This window comes from Maylandia zebra, linkage group LG19 (assembly GCF_041146795.1).
Source record: "Maylandia zebra isolate NMK-2024a linkage group LG19, Mzebra_GT3a, whole genome shotgun sequence".
Lineage (NCBI taxonomy): Eukaryota > Metazoa > Chordata > Actinopteri > Cichliformes > Cichlidae > Maylandia > Maylandia zebra.
In genome coordinates this window covers 27,941,299-27,968,426 of record NC_135185.1, presented here as the reverse complement: position 1 = coordinate 27,968,426, position 27,128 = coordinate 27,941,299, and the positions used below count along the sequence as shown (strand labels likewise).

Below are 27,128 nucleotides of genomic sequence, written 5' to 3'. Positions count from 1 at the left end.
CAAGACAAAACTAAACTATAACCAAACTGGGAAACTGATGCTATGATAAACTATGAAGACACAGAAAACCATAACTATGAATACAAAGACTGGCTGTGAAAACATGGAGGGTGGGAACACAGACGACGCGACACAGACTGTATGAAACACAGAGACTAAATATACATGAGGGATGATCAGGGGAACTGGCCACACATGGGAGCACAGCTGACACACATGAACCTAACGACAGGAGAAGTGAAACTAAATACCCTGACATTGAATACAGACTTTCAAAGTAAAACAGGAAACATGGAGATTAGACATGACATGAACTAAACATAACCACGCAGACGTGACGCATGAACCAGGGAGACTTAGTACAAGGGAAGATGACTTAAACAACTAAGGAACAAAGGACTAAACAGCAATCTCAAAATAAACTAGATGAGCTAAACTAGGGCACAAATGAATACAAAAGATACATAAAACTCAAACACTGGGTTGCTCGACCCAGGACCATGACAGAATGAACAGGTAAAGGCTACAGCCATTATGATTTCCACACTACGTGAACACAATACAGAAAAAACAAAACAGTATGTAAATTATATACTATACATGCATAATGTGAGTCGGGGGGGAGGGCTGCTTTTTTGTGAAAAGATGAGAAAATAAATACAAAAGAAACGATCGCAGAGGTGGATCTTCACTATGTGAGTTAATATGATGCGTTACTGCTGGCAGGCTTTGTTACACACGACTTGGTTTGCCTTTAAAAAGGAAATATCGTAAATGGACGTGTACGAGCCCATGTTGAGTATGTTTGCATATACAGGTACAGTCACTTAAAGGCTACATTAATCAGACCAGCTGACTGATGAGCTTGAGGCTTTCTGTAGTTGCGAATTATCTACAAAATATTGTTGGCAGTTGTCGAAGGAGGTGAAGGTAATAAAACGCTGAGACCAGACAAGTTGGTCTGAGTGGCTGGGAGCTGAACATTCAGCTTTCAAATCCTCCCAATGTGTTGCAGCACCTTATGTGTCCAGCAGGGGGTAGTCTCACATTAGGGCATGACGAAAAGACTAATGATTACAGCTTTGGCCATCTCCAGTTACATGAAGTCCTCATGCTGTTCTCCATCGTCGTCTAGTGTGGTGAGAATTTACCTTCTTTTTTTAATTATATTTTTTGCCTGTAGCAGACTGAATTTGAATCTTTAATTCCCAACAGCCAAGAACTGAGGTGCAGACAAATCTTCAGGCAGAAGTAGGGATGATCCACGTCAGTCCCATATGTTTTACTGCATGTCCCGCAGGGCTGACGGAGAACGTATGAATCGGACGCCTTTGAGACTCTTAAACACACACACATACACACAAGGATTCCTCTGATGACAGAAATGCTGCTGACACTTGACGTAAGTGAGGGGGAGTCATCATCATTTCTTGTTGGCTATCCTCCTCTTCCTGGTGGCCAGCATGTCGTAGAAAGGATCCCTGATGATGCTTGCTCTGTGGAGGACAGGAAGGAACAGATTTAACAACGACAACACCTATTTTTAATATCAGCAAAACTGCTTCTATCTAGTCTGTCTGTGTCAGCCCTGTGACAGGCTGATGGTTTTTCCGGGATGTACCCTGCCTCTCACCCCATGACAGCTGGGGAAGGCTACACCCCCTCCCATCACCTTGAACTGGATATCTCTATCCTATCCATCCTGTTTTGTCTGTATAGTTGAAATAAATCACCCATCTACAAGTTCATCAGCACCAAAATCTGGCACTTACACTGAACGCTGTTCTTCACACACACACACACTCGCTGAGCTAGAAATCTGTGCGACTGATAATTGTGTATCTTAGTTCAGTGGAAGTCAAATATTGAGTAACAGAATTTTAGGATGGAGCAGACATGCTGCAAGCTCATGAGCTTTTAAGTTGATGTGCATTTTTTCTTCTCCAATATTTCAGTGAGGTAGTTGCTAACTTTGCGTGCATTAAGCACTGCTGTGCTGTGAAGGTGAGAGACTGAACCAAAATGAGCTGCGGGCTGTAAAGTCAACACAAGCTAAAAAAAGCTCCAACACGTCACGAAGCAAAGTGGTACTGTGGGTGAAAGTGCGAATCATGTGGGTTTGTCACAAAGAGCATCTTTCACCTCGCACATGTGATACGGAGCTGCCATAAAATTGTAAAAATTACAACTTCAAGTTTTTCCATTAACGCAGCTGCTCGTCAACCACGGCGTATTTAACTTGGACTTCTATAGCGGAGTCACAGATCGCTGATGGGAATAACGCTGAGTAATTAGCCGCTTTCCCACCACCATGACGGCTGACGTGTGCAAGTGCAGAACAGTTTCTACAACAGCAGTTTCCAGCCTTGCAGGTTGAATCAGGGCCGGACAGTGTGTGTGTGTGTGTCTGTGTATAGTCGCGTGCTTGTGTGAAATCTGCTGACCACAGGACAGTCTGCCGCCCCGGAGTGTGGTTGCGGCAGCACAGCTCTGCCCCGCTGAGTCTAATGTGTAATCATTCCACTGCCAAAGTGACAGGAGGAGACTTCATGATGTGCAGCCACGACAAGCCAGCAGTCCCCCCCCCCCCCCCATGTGAAATTTTCTAAACCAAGAAAATTAGCAGTTTTCAGTCTATTTAACCATACCCCAGGCCATGCTCACCAAAATAAGATTCCAGTAACTCACCCTTAAACCTTCCCCACTTTCATCAAACATCTCTCCACACCAAGGGCTTTTAAATCTCATCAGGGCACGGGGAAGATTCAGCAGTACAATTTTTCGCCTGATATTGATCGCACTGAAACAGAGCCGATCATAACCAGCATGCTCGAAAGTTACCCAGTGGGTCCAATTTGCAGCAGCACCTCCACTCCTCTCTGTGTTTAACAAGTGTTTGGATGGGAATGCATTAAAACTGTCATTATGTTTTTAAGTGTACAGCAGTGCGCCGAATCTGAGCAGGTGTGTGTGTGTTCCCCCCCCCTTTCTTGTTGCGCGCTAATCAAAGGCAAGTGTGCTTATCCAGCAGAGCAGACATCACCTCCGAGTGTTATCTGCATGGAAGTGTGAGAAAATGAGTCAGTTAGTCACCAGCCTGCGTGTGTGTGTGTACTCAAGCCTCAAGCATAGTTATGATTAAGCTCGCAGCTCCGTGTATGTGTGTGCGCGTTTGGGCTTCTCACAGTCAAGGTCAGACATGAGAAAGTCCCACATGGGAGCAGGCAGGCGTTGGCTAAGTGCCCTCTCAGTGTAAATGGATCCACACTAACGCAGCGTCTCTTACTTGATGGATTTGATCCACTCTTCTTTCTCCTCCGGGGTGGGGGCAGATATCCTGTACACTACGTGGTTTCCCTCGACGACGCGTCCATCCGCCTCCGTTTTGCAGGCCTTGATTACCTGACCTTTATGGTTGGGGTTGTAGAGCTCAAAGCAGTTCTAAAGAAAAATCATGAAACTGTTGATTTACATGATGAAAGAATCCGAGAACACATTGTTTGTGTGTTTTGGATTTTTTTGGCAGTGCAAAGGTATTTAAATTTAAATGAGAGGAGGATTTATTCGCAGGGACAGGAGGTGTTTCTTACAGGTTTTCTCGGCTCATCCACGAGGCTCTTTATCCTGAAGAGACACAGAAAAACAGTCCTCAGTATCACTTATTCATTTGCATGCACATCATTTTACCACCACATAAAATGAAGACAATAATCATATCTATGTGCAAATGAAGTCACAGTGACAAAAGATCCGCCTGGATCATTGTCACATCACCTGTGACACCTTTAGCCTTATGCTGTAGCAGCTAGCATGGCTGCCATGACCCAGTCACAGACTGTATATAAAAGATGGATGTAGCCTCCAATTTTTAAAAAGTAGTCTGGACAGAAACTAACTATTTGCTAACCTGATTTATGAATTCAATAAACACCGTTCCGGTGAGTTTATGGTCTCAGTTGCATGTTTCAGGTATGATTGATATAATATGATGTTATTCTATAAATTATGGAACCATCATGGTAAAATAGATGATAAAGCAGGGCATGATGAGATGTGATTGACAAGATGCTTCTGGACGAGTGTTTCTGAGCCAGATCCTCCCAAAAATGACAAAAACCAAAATGTGATTTTTATTTTTTTTTAATTATCCATCTTTCATATACAGGCTATGCTGGCTGTCTTGTTTGTTGGTGGGACAGAATATGATTCATTAAAAAAAAAAAAAAAAACAAGAATTTGTAAAAAACGTAATTGCAAACAACCTTCACACTTTTATCATCACTGGTAATATTGAAGACATTTAGTATTTTTTGTTTTCTAGCGTGGAGTTTTACAGTTTCAAATAACAAGACCTCAAAAATATGTGTGTCACAAAAATTTCCCAGAGTTTTTGATGCAACACATTTGCTATTTAGTTGCCATTTTTAACCTTTATGTTAAGTCTGAATGCATCTAAGTAAAAATCAAGGTTCGATTAAAGCACTTTGAAGGTTTTTAATTCATCCTGGTCACCCAAAGGAGATGTAACCCGACTCTCTCCATCCCCCCATTGTGTCTGCGGGGCCAGATGTGTGTGTGTGTGTGTTGTGAGAGCTCTTGAGGAACAGCCCCATGTCCTGCTTGTCATCTTCCTTCTAATAAGGTGGCAAAGCGTGGGGGGGAGGAAATGTCCTGGGAGAGCTGCTCACAGCTGGCTCTGCGTATGCCCCCCACCACAGAAGGCGTTTGTATGTGCTGAGGGATTCATGGTCGTGGGCTTGAGGGAGACACTTGGCTTATCCGGTCGTTAAGTCTGACGTCACTAGCCGTGTCTGGACCTAAACTCCGCTGCAGGTCCATATATCAAACGATCACTATGGCATTACTGAGAGTTGAAAAACTGTCTAAAGTCTTTCATCTTTAATAAAATGATCAGCGTTCTGCTCTACCAGGTGTAACAATTGAGTTTAGCATCCAGGCATCCATGAAAACGGAATTTATGACATTTAACGGAGTTAGAAGTTAGCAGGAAGTTAGCTCGCTAGCTTCTATCTAAATACAATATAGCATGTCCTGACTGCAGGGTTTTGGAAACAAATTAAAACGTACAGCTCTGCTATCACTTCCAACATAAATGAAGACAGAAAACTAAAAAGCAGTGACGTTTGTAGGGTTACTGAAGTTTGGCTAGCTGGTATATAATGATGTGCTACGTGACCGCTAGCGACACAGCTATGTTAGGATAATATAAACAAGCTAACTATTTTCCCACTGGATAAAAGTAGCGGTAATAAAAGCCGAGGGAGGTCAACAGTGATCACTGACTGTTTTAGGAGCTTTTTGAGATCAAATAGAAGAAAAGCACACCTTCACCATTGTGCACCATGAAATGGTCAAATTCTGTCCTGACACACACACACGTGCACACACCAAATTGCCTACTTACTGTTGTGTATTCAAAGTAATAGAGGCAGTTGTCAGTCAGAATAAACCACCTCCTCTTCCACGTCTTCACTCGGCCACCTGCGAGGGAGAAACAAACAGCGTATGACGGTAAACTGAAAAGGTGAATCTGTTCGTGTATGTGGAAGCTAACCTGCTTTGTTCCACATTCCACATCTGGTTCTAATCAACATTTCCCAGCATTATAAGACCGAATCAGACCCTTATCCCTCAATCCCTTGGGACCGATGCCTGCAAGGGCAATGGTCTGGAGGGGAATGAAGGTGTTTCTCCTCCAGGAGGAATCACAGACACATACGAACACATACATGCGACAGCTAAGAGAAGCAGCGCCCTGACCCGATTTGAGAAAAGCCTGACACTTTTTAAATAGAAAGCAGCAGGAAAAAAATAAATAATGGCCTGTGATTGTTGCAGTGACAGTCTTGGAAACATTTTAATGCATCCATCTGCTTGCGTTTGTCCTTTTCAGGGTCGCGGGGGAGCGCTGGAGCCTATCCCAGCTGTCATAGGGTGACATTTTAATGCATTATGTCAACATATAATCTTCATAATAACTTGTTTGCTGACTGGATGAAATGTGCACAAAGCAGCTGTCACTGATGTAAATAAATAACGTAATGCTTATGTGACTCAGATTATCATCCTAACACCCAGTATGATTTATTGGACTAGTTAACGAAATAGAAGTTTTACTCTGCTGCAGTCCAGGGAACCACATGTACACTTAATATACAGAGCTATCATCAGTTTGTTTTGTTTACAGAAAGCTCAAATAAATGTAGTTTTTATGAAAATTTGTTGCTATGATTAAACTTTAAGAGTTTGAGTTGGTGGATGAATGGATGGGCTGGAGCCAATCCCAGCTGCCATAGGGCACGAGGCAGGTACAACCTGGACAGATCGCCAGCCTGTCGCAGAGCTAACACAGAGAGACAGACAACTGTTTGCACACATTGACAACAATAGGAAATTTAGTATTAACCTAACCCACTTGCATGTCCAAAGAGACACACACACACACACACACACACACACACACACACACACACACACACACACACACACACACACACACACACACACACACAAAGGCCTCGGCCAGATGGCCTAGACCAGGGGTATTAAACTAACATTTGAGGAGGTCCAGTTGGAGAAAATCTTCTCAAGCAGAGGTCCGGGACATCATAATGTCTAACTTACGTTATGATTGTGATAGAGAAGAAACCTTTTTTTTTTTTAAATTTATATCTGAACTTTTGAACAATAGACTTTCAAATCAATGAAAATACAAGTTAAAAACATTTCAACAAAATTTATTGTTAACACTGAAACACACAGTAGACCTACATTAGATATAGGGCTGCTGTTTAAAATGAATTAGAGAAAATAAATAAACTGGCTAAATTGTGCATCTTAAAACAAAGTGCTTAATTTCAGAAAAAAAAGTTTCCCTTTTTCTTTACATTTTACATCTCGACTTAACAGTCTCAATACATTTTCAACAGATAACATCAAAACATTTTAACAATTTTACAGTTTCTCTTTCTTTCACCCCCTTATATTCCACGTCCCCACTTTCTGTTGTTCAGTGAGAGAATTGAGCTTTAGTTTGCTCTACTAGGATTTTAAATCTGGGCTGGAATGGTGTCAGGGCCATTCTCATACACATGTGTAGGTGCTCATTGGTGAGCCTGGAACGATATTTAGTTTTTATTATGTTCATTGTGGAGAAAGCTGCCTCACAGCTGTATGTGGAGCCAAACATGGTCAAGATGTACAGGGCTACTTTCCTCAGATTTGGGAAAGCTGTCTCAGAGACCATTTGGGGCCAGAAAGTGGCAGGTTCAGTTCTTCCAAACTGCTCTTTCAGGGCCACATCTGCTTGGAGATCAATCAGTTGCATTTGAAGAGGCCCAGCATTTGCCCACTTGAAGTGCTGTGTGACTTCCTTTGAGAACCCTCTGACATCAGTGATGGCAAATGGGTTCTTTATGAACATTGTGAGCTGCTGTCCAAAGCTGAAGGTATCAAAACGTTTGCTGAAGTTTTCAATCAGCTTATCAACAAAGTCAACAAAAGAGGACACATCTCTCTGTCCCTGAACCTGTTCCTTCACTGTTGGGAAGTGTGCATAGTCTCCTTGCAGGTCTTCTTTGAACACTTCAAGTTTCCTCTGAAAGCAGCAGACAGCTGTCATCAGTTCACAAATTGTCCTTCCCGTGCAGGGAAGAGGTAGAGAGCATGAGATGACCCGTTCAGCTAATCACGATGATTCCTGGCATCTACAAACAATTGACGTTCTATTGACGAGTAATTTGGCCTAACCTTTTGGGTGACTTGCTGATATTTTCATGGCTGTTATATAATTTTATGCTTCCTTTCAGTGAAGTTGCAGAAAGGATTCCAATAGTTGTGTGCAGGTTTTGAAGCTAATGCTACAGCTGATATTGGGCCAGCTTATACAGCTTTTTTTGGTATGGAAAAGGGCTCTCATAAGAACGAGCTTAGCTGTGTCCTTTGTGCCTTCTCAGTAGCCACAAGAGGAATAATACAGCCAATCCCCACGCAGAATGAGCCAGATCATTGACCTCTGACTTAACTTCGAATAAGATAATCCATCACATCACATTGCTTATACACTTATTTTCCCATTTACAGCTATGATACAACAACACAATTATATGAGCAGGTCAGCATGTTCAAGGGCCTGTTGTGCTAAGGAGATAATGGCAGCCAGTGTCAGAACGAGGGCGCTCGGTGATGAATTGAGCGGAGGAATGAAGACAAAGTGTTACCTTCCTCCTAATACAGAGATTTAAAGAGGGCGCAGCCATCACAGAGCAAAATGGAATAGCAGAACGAAGAGTGAAACAGAGGTCAGAGAGAGGGAGGGAGGAACCAAAACATGGGAGGAAAAAAAAGAGAGATAAAAAACACCATGGCAGGAAGATGAAGAGAGAAAATGCAGAGATTACTATAAAATGAGAAGAGAATAGTAGACAAAACAAAGAGGAGAGGTCACAAGCTGATGGATAAAGACAAAAACAGACATGCTGCAAGTGCACCACAAATTTCCTTTGAAACCTTTTGCCAAGGCCAACTTAGTTTTGCCTAGCTCTTTGTTTCCTTGTGATCTCACTTGCCTGACAACCAAGTCTCCCCTGTGTTTGAAGCTCATGCTGCCCGCAAATCTGTCTCGCACCATCATGCTTCCACCTTCAGCACGATCAACCCCAGCCCTCTACATTTGCTATTATTTTGCTTCTCCAAGGTTTTAATTATTCTGGAGTGAATCTGGTGAAATATTTAATCGAGTCAGTCTACCCTAGGTGCTTAACATTTATTCTTGCATGCTCGCATGCGACAGCGGTAACAGGCAAACGTCATTCGTTGGTCATAGGCACCATTTTTGTAGTTTTTTGTGGCACCTCACTATGTGATGTCTATCACAAATTTATGTTAATCTATTAACAAAAATACAGCACACGTTTGCAACTAACATGAACCACCATGGTGAAGGTTAATTTTACACCTCTGAGGCGCCCCATACATACCGAGCTTTAAGAGCCAGCCTTCCCTGTCGGGGTTGAAGAAGGTGTGCGTCAGATCGTTCCCGTCGTCTAAATAAAATAAATGTCACCGCACAGCCAGGAAACTACCCGTCAGCTTGCTGGTCCGTAACTACGCTTCTCTGCGCCGTGTCAGCCAGCGTGCTAGCTAGCAAGTAGGCAAGCTAGCTAGCCGCACAAAATGCTAGCACAGTTCGATAGCTACGTTTAGTAGCGGTTTTAGATACGGGCGGTTGCCCGGGACGGCATCACGGGCATCGGTTAAAAAAAAAAAAATTGCTCGTACTCATGCTGCCCCGACGTCAGCCAGCGCATATTGGGAATGGCATAGGCACCGATCGGTTTTCTATCGCCCATTTGCTGGGAGTAAGGGCGCCCTTCGTTTGTGAGGTGCACCTGCTGCTTGCGGCGCAGAGAGAAGAGGGCGGGGCGGCGGGGGATTCTCTGACCGGCTGGAGCAGCATCTAATAACCAACTCGCAAAATAAAACAAAATAAACACAAACCAACAAACACGAAAACACCAGACATTATAATACAGACTTATAATTTGCACCAATGTTTTTTCGAAATTCTATACACGAAAAGTGAGCGCGAGAGCCCTCGGTGCGCCTGCTTGCTGCTGAAGTCAAAGTAAACTTTATTGTCATCTCCGCTACAGTCCAGTATATAGAGACGAGACGACGAAGCTCCAGTTACAGCAGTGCAAGTAAACAAACAACATATATAAGAAGAGTAAGAAAATAAATGTACACTTTAGGACTCGGGATAAAGGGATCAATAACAATTTAAAATTTACAGTTTGATGATTTAAAGTCTCACCCCGTCGAAAGGGGAGGGGGGCCGGCTGCTTCCAAATAGAGCGCATTTCATTCATAATGATGTAAATCCAAGCCCGTTATGTATTCATGATTTGAATCCTGGGTTGTGTGAAATCCCAGAAATACACCTTAGACAAAGTGAATCTGTGAACTAAGGTGTCGGTGTGTTAGATCATGTTTTGGTGATCCTTGGGTTGAGGGATGGGTGTTCATACTGCAGTGCAAAATTAAAACCAATGGAAGATGGACAAGAAAAGTTCAAAGCCATCAGGTCCTCAGTTTAGAAAAAAGAGAAAAGAAGAGGAGGAGAAACGAGCAAAAGATACAGGTAAGCAGATGTGTGATTGGATAATGGCAGGACATCCTGAAACAATCAGAATCAGAATACTTTATTAATCCCTAAGGAAATTATGTGCATTACAGTTGCTCCAAGAAGAAATGGTAAAAATAGTAACAGTAACGGACTAAACTCCAAACAATACATTATGTTACAGATTTTAATATTAATTAGTCAGTGTCAATTGTTGATTTGTCCTGTTCTCATTGTATGACGAATTATGATGGCTGTTTGGTAGCCGTTTGCGTATCATGCATACTCTCTCTCTCACTTCATATATATGTGTGTGTGTGTGTACAACAGCTTTATGTTAATGTACAATCCTTAATATGTTTTATCTGTGTGTGTGTGTGTGTGTGGGGAGGGGAGGCAGGGGGAGTGTTCGCCCAGGGCGCCAAATAGGCTAGGACTGCCACTGCTTCCAGTGACAACATTGACATCTCAGCTGCCTGTCTTTTTGTCGGTGCCACTGTATCCAAACTACATATCAGAGCAGGTGTCACTACCACAGGTGTCACTTAATTCAAGAGTGTCCCTTTCACTCTTGAATTAAGCTTCCACTCCTTTGTCTTTATGAAGACGTCCTTGCAGCATTCCCAAAATCCATTGCAATGTCCATCCTCCTCTTGTGTCAGGAACGAAGATCCTCTGTTATTTATATTTAGCAGTTAAATAAAGGCTTGATTTAATGCAGTGTTCTCAGGTCTTCCTTTTCCTTTCTGTATTTTCCATTTGAAGTCATGACTCTGGTCGATTTCTGTGTGCTGTAGCAGTATCGCCTCTTGATTCAAGTGTCCATATCTTTTGCCACAAATCCTTCGCTGTCTTTCTTACCAACAACTTACCATAAACTTTTCAACAGTTTCCTCATTACCTTTATAAACTTTAGCTTAAGGCTGCCTTCCACACCATCATCGGCAAGGAATCCCACAGAACAGCAGATTAACTAGTATATACACACACTCCCTCATGACTACTCCCTCCATTTTTAGATCCATCAGTAAATACCGACATGATTAAAATAATTCTTCTTTACATAACTGGAATTCTTTCTTGTTTTTTCTTCTTCTTTGTTCTTGCTTTACCAACCGACTTATTGGTGCATTAGCGCCGCTTGCTGGATAGAATTTAAATTCAAATTTTATCCAAATTCAAATTTTATTTGTCACGTACACAGTCATACACAGTACGATATGTAGTGAAATGCTTGGACAACTGCTCGTGACCTAAAGAAAACAAAAAAGGAAAAGGCTATGAATAAGATAGGAAATAATAATTTATAATAAAATAATTCAATATAAAAATAAAAGATTTCTGGGTTAATCTGCTTGGGGTCCCCAAATGTTCCATTCAGCCTGTTTTGCCATACTTTTCCAGAATTACGTTGACAGAATTTAAAACAAACAAGCAAACAAACTACACTGATTAAGGACTTATATTCATTTATCTATTTTATTCAGTATTAGCATAGCCTCCATAGCCTTCTGTTGCTATAATGTAGTGTTTTACTCATTTGCCTAATAAGTAAGAGAACTCCGAGACACAAATTCCTTGGGGGCTGTGTCAGGAAGGGCATCTGGCAAGAAAATCTGCCAAATCAAACATGTGGAACTACCTGCTGTGGTGACATCTGGTGAAGGGAGCAGCTGAAAATAGCTCTAAATGAGCATAAACTTTCTCTGCTCAGTAGTCTGCTTATGCTTCCATCTGTTAACCCATGCCTTCTGCAGAGAAAGCATTAACAATGCACACCAACATCAGCTCAACACCACCTTGACAATGAGTGCAAGTAAACTACTGTAATCACTGTTTATGAGAGTAAAACACTGAGATTTTATTACTAAGCACATGCAGGTTTTTTGTGATGAAGATTTTTTCGTGTGCATGAATGAGCTGATTTTCCAAACTGTATCTTTAATCCCCCCTTAACTTTAGAAAAAACACTAATTTAACCCCTAACCTCATGTCCTGAGGTATGTATCAACTTCCAATGTGATGATGAGCAAAGACTTTCTCCTTCAGACTAGCACACAGGTGTGGTTCATCCAACAAGATCATAGAGCCATGCCCAGAGACCATCAAAGTATTAATTATTTCTAGGGCTACAGTAAAGTGGAGGTGGCCTCCGATGTGGCATAGGGGTGTGGTAAAGAGGTCCACATCAGGGCTGCTTGTAAATCGACTGAAGCAGAACCACCAAGGCCCAGAGGCTGAAGATGTTGCACAACAGCAGAAGGCAGTGCAGACAAAATGCACAGTACAGTTTTCGCTAACATAATTCAGAATTTCTTACAGCAACATTTCGGTATGTAGGATTATTAAAGGTGGCCAGAGTTGAGCCGCCAAGTGGTCAAATCCTGACCAATGGATGGCTTTGGAAAATGAAAAAAGTGGAAATGAAAGGAAGGCCTCCTCACAAGTATAATTTGTGTCTCATTTTAAAATAACCCCAACATGCTCATTATTTATAAAATACAGTATCATTTGAGTTGTTTTTCTTTCCTTTTCAAATAAAACCAAATGTAGTCAGACAGTAATACTCAATAAAACAAAAACAGCAACCCTTACTCACAGGGGGACACCACAACCCCACATGTTTGAGTTTTACTCCAGATGTCCTTCCTGAAACAAGCCCAAAAGGACTGTTGTATCCAGCATTGAACTAGGGAGCTTTTGCACATCAGGCATGTGTGTATACCACTAAACTACAGAGCTACCAAAATCAAACAACCAACCAATCAAACCAATAGACAAACATTCTCACACTTGCATCCATAAGTTTTAATGACACTATTTGTGTTATAGTTGTGCCTTTGTACACCAGCACAGTAGGAGTGACTGAAGTGCAGGTCAGCCTTAATCCTTAAAACTTAAGTCATTTTATAAAAGTACTAAAATAACTGTTTAGGAATTGCATGCACACTGACACATTTCCAGAGTAACTGGATGAACTCACAGAATTTGAAACATAAAACAGTTTTTAATACTCAGCCTTTATTGCAGTCGCCTTCAGATCCTGCTTGTTTGTGGGTCTCTACCCTCAGTTTTGTCTTCAGTAACTGAAAAGCATGCTCTTTAAATCAGGTGACTAACATGGCCACTAAGAACATTTCTTTGCCTTGAGAAACACTTGGATTGCTTTTTCAGAATACTGTGGAGTTGCGTCCAGTCAATTTTAGAGCATTTGTCTGAATCTTAGCAGAAAGTACAGCCCTGTACACTCCACACTGGCTACGTCTTCCATGCCATAACATTCCCTGCGCTGTGTTTGACAAATAATCATGAGCGATTCCTTTCCTTTTCTCCTTTTAGAAATCTTCAGAGGTGGGACCAAGTCATTGTTTTGCAAGTCTCAAGTAAGTCTCAAGTCTTTATCCTCAAGTCTCAAGTCAAGTCTCAAGTAATGTCAGGCAAGTCAGAGTCGAGTCTCAAGTCACTGGTGTAAAAGTCCGAGTCAAGTCACAAGTCTGAAACTTTGAATTTCAAGTCCTTTCGAGTCTTTAAAAAAAAAACGAAAAAATAATGTTGCAGTTATGCTAAATGTAAATATTAGACCATGTAATTTTAAAATCTGTGTTTTTCTCAACACATGACAAAATAGTGAACTTAGAAAATATACACAAATTGTGAAATTGCACCTCTTTAAAATGCAGCTCAATTAAACCTAGCTCCAAGAATAATTTTCACCGACAGTTCTGAGATACGCTGCATGTTATTCTTGGATGCGGTTGTAGGACCAGCTTTAAAATCGCATGACAAAAATATCATACACATTAAAAAGAACTGCATCACCAACGTAGCCTGGACAACATTTGCTAGTTAGATGAAGTCAGCTATCTCATCGTAGCATATTTATATGCATATTTATAATCATACGGTTCTTGGAGTGAGTGCATACACTCGTGAAGTTTAGTAACTTCCGGTCACTGCAACAAGCCCAGGTACAGCTTACCGACGGATGGGTACAGGACCTTGAAATGCACCGTGTAGAACGAAAGACCATCGTACGTATCATAAGTTTACCAGTCTCACAAATCGTCGTCATAAATACACATTCCTTAACCGTTTATTAATAGGACCTTTGAGCTCAACGGTAATTAATTAGTAGTGGAAATAATTTCTGGTACGCGTTACAGAAATGTAGCAGTGACAACAATATTGTATGCTGTAATCGTACTGGGCAATTAGTGATACAAAAAACCTGTTTTATCCTGTGAATAAAAGTATATGTTTTTGTCAATGTACCATAATAACAGAAGCGAAACAATATTCTGTCAGGACAATTCACTATTTATGCACAATAAACACAGGAGCATAGCGCGACAATTTCTGTTCAGCGCCAGACTTGCTTGTAACCTATATCACTAATTATGTTATGAAAATGACGTATTAACTACTAAAAAACACTGACCTTCGTGTAAATGCTTGGAGCAGACTAACCTGTGAGCTGGAGGGTTCTGGGACGTTATATTTGATCTTTGAATGGCTGCAATCCAGTCGCGTCTTTGTTACTTCGGAAACATGGCCTGAACAATTTCTCTTCAACGACGTAATCCGATAACAACCGATCTCTTTACCCGTCGGCTTCCCGTGGCTGTCATGCGACCGGCTATTGCAGTTAATAATACAACAGCTTCTTGACATTTTTGTGTTTCTTTTTATCGCTGTGTGACTGATTTCAATTGAAAGCCTGCGTGCGCTACTACCGCTTGCCACGAGTTCCCAGAATCCTTTGCGGTTCTACCCGTGAATGACGTCACATTTTCAATCTCTATATAATATGCATGTTAAATTTTATATTTGGGGTAAAATATCAAGTCTTTTCAAGTAAACCGGTTCAAGTCCAATTCAAGTCCCAAGTCATTGGTGTAAAAGTCCAAGTCAAGTCACAAGTCTTAGAACATTTTTTCAAGTCAAGTCTAAAGTCATAAAATTAATGACTCGAGTCTGACTCGAGTCCAAGTCATGTGACTCGAGTCCACACCTCTGGAAATCTTATCACCTCATTTTGATTTTTCGCTTTAGTCTCATTTGAAGTTTTCATTTCTTTTTATTGCAAATGCTGCATCTGCGATGAAGGTGCTTTACTCTGGTGAAGAAAGGTTGCTGCTCTTCTAGAAGCCCATGCACTGCCCCATGCAGTCCTTCTGTCATCGTGATTATGAGATGATAGTGAGAAAGCCCCTCTTTGAACCAGTGCTGATACAGGGTTTCCTCTCATCGCAGTGTGACTTGTGAACAATGCTGGAGTTCATATTTATAATAGATGAACAGGAGCTGCAAGCAGACTCGCTTACACGAGTATCATCTCCGCGCTGCTTGAGCGAAGGAGTTAACACATTATATATTTGCTTACATTTGATTACTGAGCTAGAAATAGTCACGAATCAACATCTTATGCATTCTACTACTTTGTGTGTGTGTGTGTGTGTGTCCGTGCGCGCGCGCGCGTGTACATCCTTTGATAAGAAAACTTAGAAAAAAAATATTTCGAAGTTTTCACGCAGTTATGACAGATGCCCCCTTCTGTGGATGTGAGCGCGTGCGTTTCTGTTTCTTTAGATTTAGCATTTTTTCCGCTCAATGTGTCCGATTGATAAAGATCGATTTGAAGGTGTCCGCTGATGTTTCGGCTCAGGTTTGTCTAGAGAAGCAAGTCAGAAGGAAGTCTGCAAACCTTAAAAAAAACTTAACGTGTCAGCTGGTTTAACGTTTCAGTCAGGAAGCGAGAAAGACAATGCGGAAGATAATAAACGCCGTGCAGTTGTGTGTGGGTGCGCGCACAGTGGCGCGCGCGCGTGAGTAAACCGCGTAGAAGCGCGAGCCACCAAAGAGGGGTTCCCTTTACCTTACAGTCGGCGAAGGGTGCAGAGCAGCGAGCCTGGCTCGGGCTTCTTTTTCTTCTTTTTAAATGCGTTTACGCTTGGACAGCAGCGACGGAGAGCTGCAGAGCACCGAGTGGATACGCGCTCCTTTTGGTCTCCGTCGCGTTTGAACTTTTCTCAAAGTGAAATGACCAGATTTGAAGGTTAGAGTGACGCGTCTTTGCGCCTGTAGTCGTGCGCTCTCACGACGAATTCAGCTCGCCAATGCCCAAGGAGTGCAGGAGAAAGAGCTCCAAGGACTTCGGGTTCTCGGTGAGTGGAATAAATGAGGCGTCTCGTTTAGAGCGAAGAGTGGCTGCCAAGTCTTCGCAGATTTGCGATGAGCTCATTGAGACAGCCGCTCAGATCGCTCCGTCGTCCGGACCGCCGATTGTGATGGATGCGCCCCGGGTACCGCAGGTCACCATCACCCCGGAGGGGGGCGGCTGCTCCCGGGAGATGCAGCAGGAGGACTGGGATCGGGCGGTGGACGGTACGCTGCGCAGGAAACTGTCCAACTCCTCGATCTCCTCCACGGGATCCTCCGCCGTGGAGTCCGAGGATGATCTACTGAGTGACAACGAGAGCAAAAGCAAAGGCATCGTCACTTTAGAGCATCTGGTGGAGCCCGGAGAAGTGAGTAAACTGCAAAGAGATAGCGATCTAATGGTCGGTGCAAGGTCGCCACGACGGTTCATTTTCTCTTAAACAGTGAAAAATAACCGAATGCACAGCTAACAACAGTAAAGGTGGAGAAATACCACTCTGGGTTTTTTTTATTTATTTATTTTCAAACTGCAATCCTGACTCCCATCTGTGTGCCTTTGCAAATGTGCTATTACACCGTGAAGAGCTGAGGGTTAAAAAAGAAGAAGAAGAGGGCAAAGCAATAAAATAAACAGCACTTAAACAGCAAGCTACTTCCTAACGAAAGACCCACGGGGACTGTTTTACTGCAGAGAACAGGCAATTACAGAGTGATAACAGCATCCTTTCATTTTATATTGTTTAGTTTAGTTTTCAAACGACATAAACACACAGTCTGATTTCTCCAGAAACACATCCCCCTGGGAAACCAGTCACGTCTACATTTCAAGCTATCTTGCATCTCTTGTTTTGGTCATGGAAGTGTGTTCTGGGAAATTTCAGTTATGAGTTATACTGGTCTGACAGGTGTCTCTTGCTCTCTATACAAATACATATGTATGAAGATGCTTTGAGGTCTTTCAATAGCATTGGCAGAAAGCACAGGAGCATTGTGAAACTCTGGGTGACTCTCACCCATTTAAGTGATGTTATCACTCCTTATTTTTAATTGGTCATTAGAGCCTTTCCCATTCTATTAATGACCAGGCTGTAAGTAAAGAAACTGACATGAAAATGCTGCTAAAAGCTGGTTAGCCTTTGTTGCATGGAATGTGTTGGATGACTGATGTCAGAGTTATGTATCATCTTATTTACTGGTTTTTATCTTCAAGGCCACATGAAACTCCTTGAGAGAAAAATACAACCTTTTTTTCAATGGGATGTTTTGCACAAAAGATTGTGCACAGCTCAAGTAATGCAAATTATTAATGTCAAAAACGGACCTGTTGAACGTCAAGCTTGATATATTTTGATACTTTAAGTCTCGGCCTTTTCCCTCCTTAAGCACACAGGCTTGTGTTGAAGGACTGGCCTTTCACCCTCACTGTGGGTGGAAATTTGTTTGTATTTCACATTCTTGTGGCTGGCAAGTGTCAGGGGACATGCTTGCGTGGGCATTAAAACTGAGCTGTCTATCAAATCACATGATCTCTCTGATTATTGTACAATTACATCCGAACAGAATGTTTTTGCAGTTCTGGAGCTCGATAGCTGTCGCTTCACATGAGCTGCTGGGAAGTTGAGTGCGATCACAGTGAGTCACATCTGTGTTTCTTCACTCTGAAAGCATAATCTGCTTTTTGTCTTCATTGTCACCACTCTTAGATTCAGACTTTCTCTTGGCTAGCGTGCGCCTGAAAAGCTGACCGTTTCTCTTTGCTTTTCCATACAAGGTCCGGATCTGTCACTTTCTTTTAAACAGACTGAACACACATGGCCCGTGTGACCCAGAGGACGATCTCGCTGAACGTCACGGTGTCCAGTCTGTTAGATTCCTTCCTAAATAAAAGGTCGTTTTCGTAACTTAAAATGGAAAGAAAATGTCACTTGTGTCAACGCTGATAAAAGCTACTGTTATGCTCCTCTCCCATCAACCCACACTCCAGCCCACACAAGGACGCCCACACACAGAGTAGCATAGGCTAACTTGTCATTGTGTAATAAAGTTTTTGTGGTCAGTACCCAATTTTAGATTTGGCCTTTGACATTTAACAAAGAAGCGCCTCAGGAAGTCAAATACACTCACGTATCAGTAGCTTTTACTTGTTTACATTTCAGGGCAGACGAGATGTTTTTAGTCGACTAAACAGCAGGTGGACGCGTTCATTTGCCAATCTCGCAGTGCTTTGCATTCAATTACCACGTCAAGGTGGCTTCACGTGGAAGGCATGAGTTATCGTGGCTGGTTTAGCAGAACCTGACTGAGTCACATGAAGTCTGATTTCAGCTATGTGTGTGTGTGAGTAAGAGCTTTTCTTTTTGGAGTGTTGTTTTTGACTCCTTTGTTCAGATCAGCCTGTTGAGTCAGTGTCTCACTCACACAGTACGGTGTTAAAAAGAAAGGTGCGCCTGACGGAGCAGAAAAACATTGTTGAAGGGTGACCTTTAAGCAAACATTACACTAGTCCTGGAGCTGGATTCCTTTTAATTTGAAAGAGCAAACACGCATTATTCCACAGCTGGTGAATAATTATGAGACATTATTTGATAACTACCTAACTTTAAAGCACTTTGCTGCAAAAAGCAACTAAAATGCAAGACACTGTTAAGGATTCAGCCACTGTTTAAAAAAAAATCTTTTTGGTATCCTGCTCTTATTAGATCTCTATGCAATTACTCAGATGATGGAGAAAGAGAAAAGCTTTCTTCTGCACAGTTTTTCAAGTTTTTCTCATCTTCACTTTTGGGTTGCATTTTTGTTTTAAGATCTAAACTATACTTTTTATCATTAAAAAAAAATTCCATGCTTTTTAAAATTTAACATATGTTCTTTTAAGCTCTGATATGGTTTTATGACCTGTGAATATCTCTGTATTGAACCGAGTTAGTCATCTAATTTAACATGAGTCTCTGTGTCTGTGGAGGCTGATCTCCTTTAGACAAAATCAGAGTAACATAATCAGTCATGGAAACATGCATCGTTGCTAACAACCTCATAATGTCATGCATAATAATAGGTATAGGTCACAGATGTCAGCTTACCACAGAATAACTCTTCATTAGACTTTGCTAATATTAGATAAGCAGAGCTCAGAATGCTGGCACTTTACTTGCAAACGCATTTTTTCACTGTTGCGCCATTGGTGCTTTTTTCTTCCTAAGTAAAACTCTTAAGTGCTTTTCTTTTTTCCATCACCTTTGCTGAGGCATGTTTTGAGCTGCTATTCTTTCTCTAGCAAAAACGCACTGTAAGCAGGTTCCAACATGCGAGTGAAACCAGTATAATATCCAGTGTTATCAGTCCAAACTCTTCCGTCATCAAGGTCAGTGCAGCGCAGGGTGAACGATGTGAAGTTTCAATGTCAGACTGTGTTTAAAATCTAAATAATGCCCTAAGAGCTGCAGGGTCGTTATGTTTACGATAAAGCGCAGAATTCAGATCTAAGCCTCTGGTTCCTCTTGCTTGTGGATGACAGCAAATTATTCCTAAATACTAAGATTCCACTGAATTTCAGCCAGTAGCCACTCGAGCTTTTCTCGCGTTTTTTTCCTCACTAATGTGCTGAAAATGTGTGCACTTAAAGTACTCACATTAACTGATAAATCAAGAAAAGCATCTGAAATTAAATCTGCTTGCTTGTGGAAGTCTTCACAGTGCAGTCTTATCAGCAAACAAGTAAGAGTAAAATCAAGTGAAGCATATCACCTGACATTTAAGAGAGCCCCGGCTGGCCCCTGAAGACTTCTGCTATTAGCGAGGATGGTAAACTGTGAGATACTCAAGCATGAGCTGAGGGTTTCACTGAGAGAAGAGCCCCTGTTTCATTTCCTCTTTCGATCAGAGCACACAGAATGTAATGACCTCCCAAGGCTAAAACCTAAACTCCAAGGACATACACTGGTCTTTCTATCCCAAAAGTGGGAATGCACTTATTTTGCTTTAGTTGCACTTCTAATTAGTTTTGAGATGATCTGAAGAAGCACAAAAATCTTAGTGTTTTATTTAAGATGTGGTAAGTTTTCTTGGAGGAAAGATAAACAGGCAGTTCCATGTAAGTGTGAAGCATTTTTGTGTTTCTGTAAAAATGCAAGCTGTTAATGTGTTTGTTCTGAGCGTGGTGTGAGACAGAGAAAGAGAAAGAAGAAGAAGTTGGGGATGATGGTAAAAGCAATCCATAAAAAACAAAACAGATTCACCAAGAAAACATGGAATACTCCTGAGTCATGTCATTTTATTTTTATCTCCTAAATTTTTATTAGCTAAGATGACAAATCCTACTTAAAGGTGCATTCCAGATTTTTCCACTGCAACCAGGAAATGAATTAAGCTGCAAACAGGCTCCTGGTTTTTCAGCAGGAGGTTTTGGAGACTTAGATTCTCTCACTGTGAATCAAAGTTGTCAGCAAATCACCACGCCGCGTTGGAGATGCTGAATAGAGATGCTGAATGAGATAAGAGTTTCCACTGAAATGGCATTTAACTGACCTAGATAGGGGGTTTCATGCAGAGGAAAACCAAAAACCTGGCATCAGCCTCACTGGGCAGAGTTTCCGTGTGATCAGATAACTACTCAGTGAACAAAGTGGAGTGGACGAAGGCCCGTTAACGCCACTCCTTCCTGCTATCAGACCAATAAAGAGCCCACAGTTAGACCCAAGTGCTTAAAATAATTCTTAACTTTAGCAGGTTTTGAAATGTTGTATTTCTTTTAACTCTACATGAATTAATTTCCTTTCTCTTTGTTCTCTTGCATGACTTCACCAGAGCAAACCACCGTGGTGGAAGCTAAAGACGTTCGTCCACTGGCCGTTCAGTGTGTCCCAGAGGAAAAGAATAAACTGGGTCCAGTTAGCCGGGCATAAAGGTGTGATCTATTCACATAAACCACACTTGACTCGGACAAATTACATAATATTTGTCCACCAGTTTAGTGGAAGTAAATACTGAAGTTGTTTCCCCATATTTATTGCTGCCCTGAACTTTGCTATACATTAATCATGTCAGACCAGACATTAGTCATTGAACTGCCACCTCTGTATTACAGAGGTTTGTGATGCCCAGTAGAGAAGAACACGTAGCAAGGGAGTCATGTCTTATGGTGCCTACTCATCCTCTCCAGGTGCTGCCCCCCGACTAAACCAAAGCATTTCCTGAAAATCTGCTGTTGTATGAAAGTACCAAATTCTCCCAACATCGCCTGGTAAAAGCTGACAGTAACTAAAAAACAATTTGGCAAGAAAAATCCATTACAATTGCACCCCAGCTATAGACTGTATATAAAAGATGGACGTAGCTAGGACTAGTTTTTGAAAGCTCTTTCTGAAGCTTCAGGTTGCTTTTTTGGAACCTGATGTGAACATATTCAGACAAGAGGCTGGTAGGCTGCGTTGCGACTGTGTGGGTGACACAATGCCTGCTAATTAGTACTAAGTAACTATCATACTATTAAAACAGTAGATTGTTATGCAACAAATATACATTTTGGACAGTCCATTCCTAATGTTGTTTGTCAGATAATCGTATTAAAGTGCTCCAGAAAACAAATACAGTCAAAGCACAAAGTTCTATGGCTAAATTAGGTAGATGAAAGGAGTTGAACCTAGTAAAAGAAGCCACCTGCCATTCAAAGATGTCACACACTGAACTTTCTATAGGATTTCAGTCTGTGTGTAGTAAGGATCAAAGTTAGTGGCATGGCATATTTGACTGATAGCCGCTATTATCCTATTATTCGTTTAAAATAGCCTATATCAAGGCTTTTATTGCGTCTTAATACAATTTCAGCCCTGTTTTGTTGTCAAGAAGAGGCAAAGAAATGGGAAAGACTAAAGCCATTTTTAAGCATGACTGAATTTGGTATTTGTTACATGAGGGTCAGAGGGCGGTTCTTTTGGAACCTGCCTCAAGTGACCGATCAAAGAACTGCAGCAACTTTAGGTACCTCCTTGTTTTTCATCCACAGAAGTCTTTGCTTGGTTACGAGTCATTTAATATAATTTAAAAGAAAATGTAACATTACATTAGAGTACCTACTTGTCACAGACAATGAATTTACATTGAAGGACACTTTAATTTCCCAGTATCTCCCAAGTCTTCACATGCAGGTATATTTACCTCACACTGGCAAAATCAGGCCGTTGTTCATTCCTGTCTTCATCTAATCTCAGGCAACTTCAAAGCAGCAGATGAGGGCACCATTCTGAAAAAGTTCTCAGAGAACGAGATGCAGTGTTTCGAGAAGCTGAGGAATGACGCATTGCTCCCGTTTGTGCCTGGATACCACGGTGTTGTGGAAAAAGACGGAGAGTCTTTCCTTCATATGACTGATTTACTGGCAAACTTTGACCTTCCTAATGTTATGGACTGCAAAATGGGAGTAAGGTATGAAAGTTATGTCTTCACTGTCTTATTTACATGTAATTAATTTTTATGCACAGTTTTTATTTTTTCTGCACATGTATTTTTTGATAATAGAGCCATACATTCACGTAATACATGTAACTGCAGTAATATGTATATATATGTATGTATATATATATATATTATCACTACCACACTATTCGGCTAGTTGTTAGTTGCTAGTGTTTTTTTTAATGAATTAATAGGAAAGTGCAGGCGAGTGATGGTACATACAGCTTAAAGTGGTTTTGCTCTACAAGGGAACACCTGTTCTAACTGCAGGCTATATGCTTGGCTTCCTGCCACAGCGGGTGGGGTGTCTCAGTGTATCATGTGCACAAATAGGCAAACACACACATGCGCACGCACACGCGCATACAAACACACAATGGCATACATATATGCTTGAATGCACACATGAGCGTATACATGCATATGTTAGTGCATGCAGAGGCATGCAGGTACTGACACTCACCCCTCTGAGGGTTTTGTTTCCGGTTCAGCAAAAAAAATACGCAGACGCACATACGCACACGGACTTAGAGACACTGACTCACAAAAACACACACGCAGAAGAGTTACACACACTACACTTACAGAAACACCCAGCATAGCGTTTCATTGCCTGTTTGGTGTTTGCGTGTCTTTATTTCTAAACTATTCGTATGCATACACAGAGTTTCACACACTCAGGGTGTCCCTGGAGACTCCCCTTTGTCAAAAACACTCTCAACCACACAGTTGCAAAACCGCTAAGTTGCACAAACACACACTCACGCTTTCACTCAGCTAAATGCTGCACACTGGAGTCTCCTCTTAGCTTCCCTCTTCAGCACAGAGGAAGTGTGGCTCGCAAACTGAAAATGAAATTAGCATCTGTTTGCACATAACTTTATGCCAACTGTGAGTGTGCTGCTGGAATGTTCATAAACAGAAATAAAGGCTTTTAGAGTTGCAGGTTTTCTTTCCCCCCCTCTTCTGTGCACTGATAAGCTCTTCTAACATTTGCTAGAAGGGTGTAGATCTCTTTGGCTTTTAGCACAACTTAAGAAAAATTGCTCTGTAAAGTTGAGCATGAAAAAGGAGTAGGCAAGTATTGACTAATCTTACTTATCTTTCATCTTAATTACTCAAGATAAGTGATTAAAGCCAGACAAACCCTGAAAGTCCACTGACATTTCTGTGCCTTTAAACTTCTCACTTCAAATGCCAATAGCCTAAATTCAGCACCTGAAAATCCTTTGCTCCATTCTTGTTGAAGGACCTACCTGGAGGAGGAGCTTGTGAGAGCGAGGGAACGGCCCAAGCCGAGAGAAGACCTCTATAACAAAATGGTGGAGGTAGACAGCGAGGGGCCAACTCCTCACGAGCATTCCCAGCGGGGGGTAACCAAGCCTCGTTACATGCAGTGGAGGGAGTCCATGAGCTCCACTAACACCCTGGGCTTCAGGATAGAGGGAATCAAGGTAAAAGGAATGATGTGGGATATTTTTAGTGTAAAGGAAGGAAAAAATAAACTTACACAAAGGATCAGAATCCATGTGTATATAAGTCATATCAGGCACTGTAAGGTAAAGCATATAATATTTAATATTTGAATTTCCTTACACCAGTATTTGGACAACAACTGGGGAAATAACTGCCTGTAACATGAAGGCTTTCTCACTGACAATGAACTCAGACTGAACTTCTCTGCTCTTTGGATCTTTTTTAGCTTATTCAAGGTCGCTCTTTTAGTTGCCTTCAATGTTACTCTTTTTTTCATTCTCACTACTCTGATCAGTCACTATTGGCTACACCAAGCATCCCCTTTTTGTTAAAGATCTTTGATAAGCTTACTGCAGCTACGCAACATCAAACAACAGCAAAACAGAGACAGCAATAGGCACCGAATGTAGTTAGGCACTTAGCAGTGGTGCTGATGGAGACTGAAAGAAAGTGAAAGTGAATGATAGCGTGGCTTCATATATATTGAGTCTGCAGCCAAAAATTGTTTATTAATTGCAGTTTTAAATCTGAGTTTAACATCTGAGTCATGTGGCCTCCAAGTTACTCTTCCTGTGCTACACAACCTTAAATTCCAGCTGACACACCAGATAATTATCTTGAATTGAACTTATTTTATTGTGTAATGTTCATGTGAGGCATGGTGCCACACTGTGATTAGAATTGTGGCCTCACAGCAAGAACGTCTTGGGTTCGAATCCACCATTCCTGTGTGGAGTTTGCATGTTCTCCCCGTCCAAAGACATGCAGTTAGTGGGATTAGGCTACTCGGTGCATCTAAATTGCCCATAGGTGTGAACGGTTGGCTCTCTCTCTTTTTTCTTTAGAAAAGTGATGGCACATGTCGAACTGACTTCAAGAAAACAAGATCGAAGCGGGATGTCATCCAAGTCTTCAAGGACTTTGTCGGTGGAAACGTCAACATCGTGGTACGTGGCAGTCAGTTATCCTCTTCACGCACATTTTTATTCATCCGTGTAAGGACTCGGGAGTAGACACACAGTGCAGCGGTGCAGGCGTTAACTTGAAACGGCTCATCAGCTACGAATGCAGCAGCCGAATAGGCTCCCACATCCGCGTTCAGTGTTTGAACAGATAGAAATTGTTTGTAGGCTCTGCCTTTACATTTGAAAAAAGCTCTAAAGGCAAACAAAAACAGCCTCGAAGCGATCTACGAGAGTAAACCACAGAGCAAATATTCGCACTGTGATGCTGTTTGAGTTTTCTATTAGGGAGGAGGTTCTCAAATATACACTCTGCCTACATCCTGTTGTGTTCCAGCTATCTAATACCAGCTATCTAATATATGAAATATTTTAATTTTGTTTTTCAACCACAGAAGTCATATTTGAGCAAACTGACAGAGATCCAACAAGCCCTGAAGACATCAGATTTCTTCAAGCGACACGAGGTGAGAGCTCCTCTGCGTACAGTAAAGATGTGTGGCAAATTAAAGGGAAGCAAACAAAGCAGCCAAATAATATTTTTGCACCTGGCACTTACATAGATACGCGGCCGTGTATCCGTACTGCTTACACTGAACCGTGGCTGAATTATCACATTATTTCTGGCCAGTTGTACGTCATGTAACAGCTAACGATGTGTTGGATTAAAAAGAAAAAGTACTGCTGCAGGGTTTTTTTTAATATGTCGCCCATCTGTATTGATGCAAGAGTGGTTATTAAAAGCAGAAGATGAAGAATCAAAAGCTAATACTAACAGCTTTTTGTTTTATCAGGTCATTGGCAGCTCCCTCCTCTTTATCCATGACCATACGGGCAACGCGCAAGTCTGGATTATTGACTTTGGCAAGACCACGGCATTACCAGAGGGCCAGACATTAAGTCATGACATTCCCTGGCAGGAGGGAAACCGGGAGGATGGTTACCTGTGGGGTTTGGAAAACCTCATCCACACACTGGAGTCTGTGAGCAGTGCCGCCGGCGCAGAAACCGGTAGCTCGGTTACCAAAGAAAACAGCCAAAATACAGAAACACACAGCCAGTGACCTTTGATTCAACGGGTTTAAGGAACAGCAACTATATTGATGGACACTGCGGGATGGTTTCAGATATGATTGATTGGTCGGGGTTACTTTTTTTAAAGCACAGAATACTAAAAATGAAAACAAGAACATGACGGGCATCAAACGTAGATCCGAAGCTCAGGTTTTCACCGTTTTAAATGTAATGTGACCACATTTAGCATCGACACCGACAAAAAAAAACGACGCTGTGCGACGGATGCTGAACAGAGGGAAGCAGGAAGTTTTGTCACTATAAAGAAAATGATTGAGAAAATGCACCGACACTAATTCAGCCTCCTACATGATGAACAGAAGTAGAAGTGCAGGCATTGTGCATTTCACTTTCAGGATGTTACAAGTGAAAATGTGCCTGTTCATTGTCTCAAGAAGAGAGCGAACGAGCACAAGTTACAGACTCATTCTCACGTTACACCACTTACTGTAACCATCAGCCTTCAGTGTATTATTAAAGGTTGGGGCGTATGTTCAGTATGTAACTGTTTGGCTCACAGACCTCACAGTTATAACTACAAAATATAGCACATTCCCAGTATAGCACAGTCTACTGCGTAATGACTGGAGTGTATTATGTGTGTTAGTCTCTGGTGAACTGTCTTTCATTGTATAGCAGATTATTTCTCTTTAATCAAGTTCATTCCTGTGATCAAACTTGTAATCGTTTTTATTTCCGGTGATGGACTTCATCAAATGTAAATGAAATTAAAATGGGAACAACGTTTTTCTTCTATCTTTAGTGGTGGAACACTATTTCACACTATATGTGTTACGCGTGTTAGTCTGGACAGAGTTGACGGCCTTTTGCAGGGATATAAATGTGTGTGACTGATCATACTC

General features: G+C 41.6%; 1 protein-coding gene across 1 annotated transcript; it reads left to right on the top strand.

The window, feature by feature from the left end:
- Nucleotides 1–15,926: 15,926 nt before the first annotated feature.
- itpka (inositol-trisphosphate 3-kinase A) lies at nt 15,927–27,012 on the top strand. Its single transcript, XM_004540519.3, has 7 exons — nt 15,927–16,671; nt 21,107–21,206; nt 22,510–22,723; nt 24,003–24,207; nt 25,075–25,176; nt 25,587–25,658; nt 25,986–27,012. Exons 1-7 carry the CDS (start codon nt 16,261–16,263, stop codon nt 26,253–26,255), a joined length of 1,374 nt encoding a protein of 457 aa, XP_004540576.1. The 5' UTR covers nt 15,927–16,260; the 3' UTR covers nt 26,256–27,012.
- The last annotated feature ends 116 nt before the right edge of the window (nt 27,013–27,128 follow it).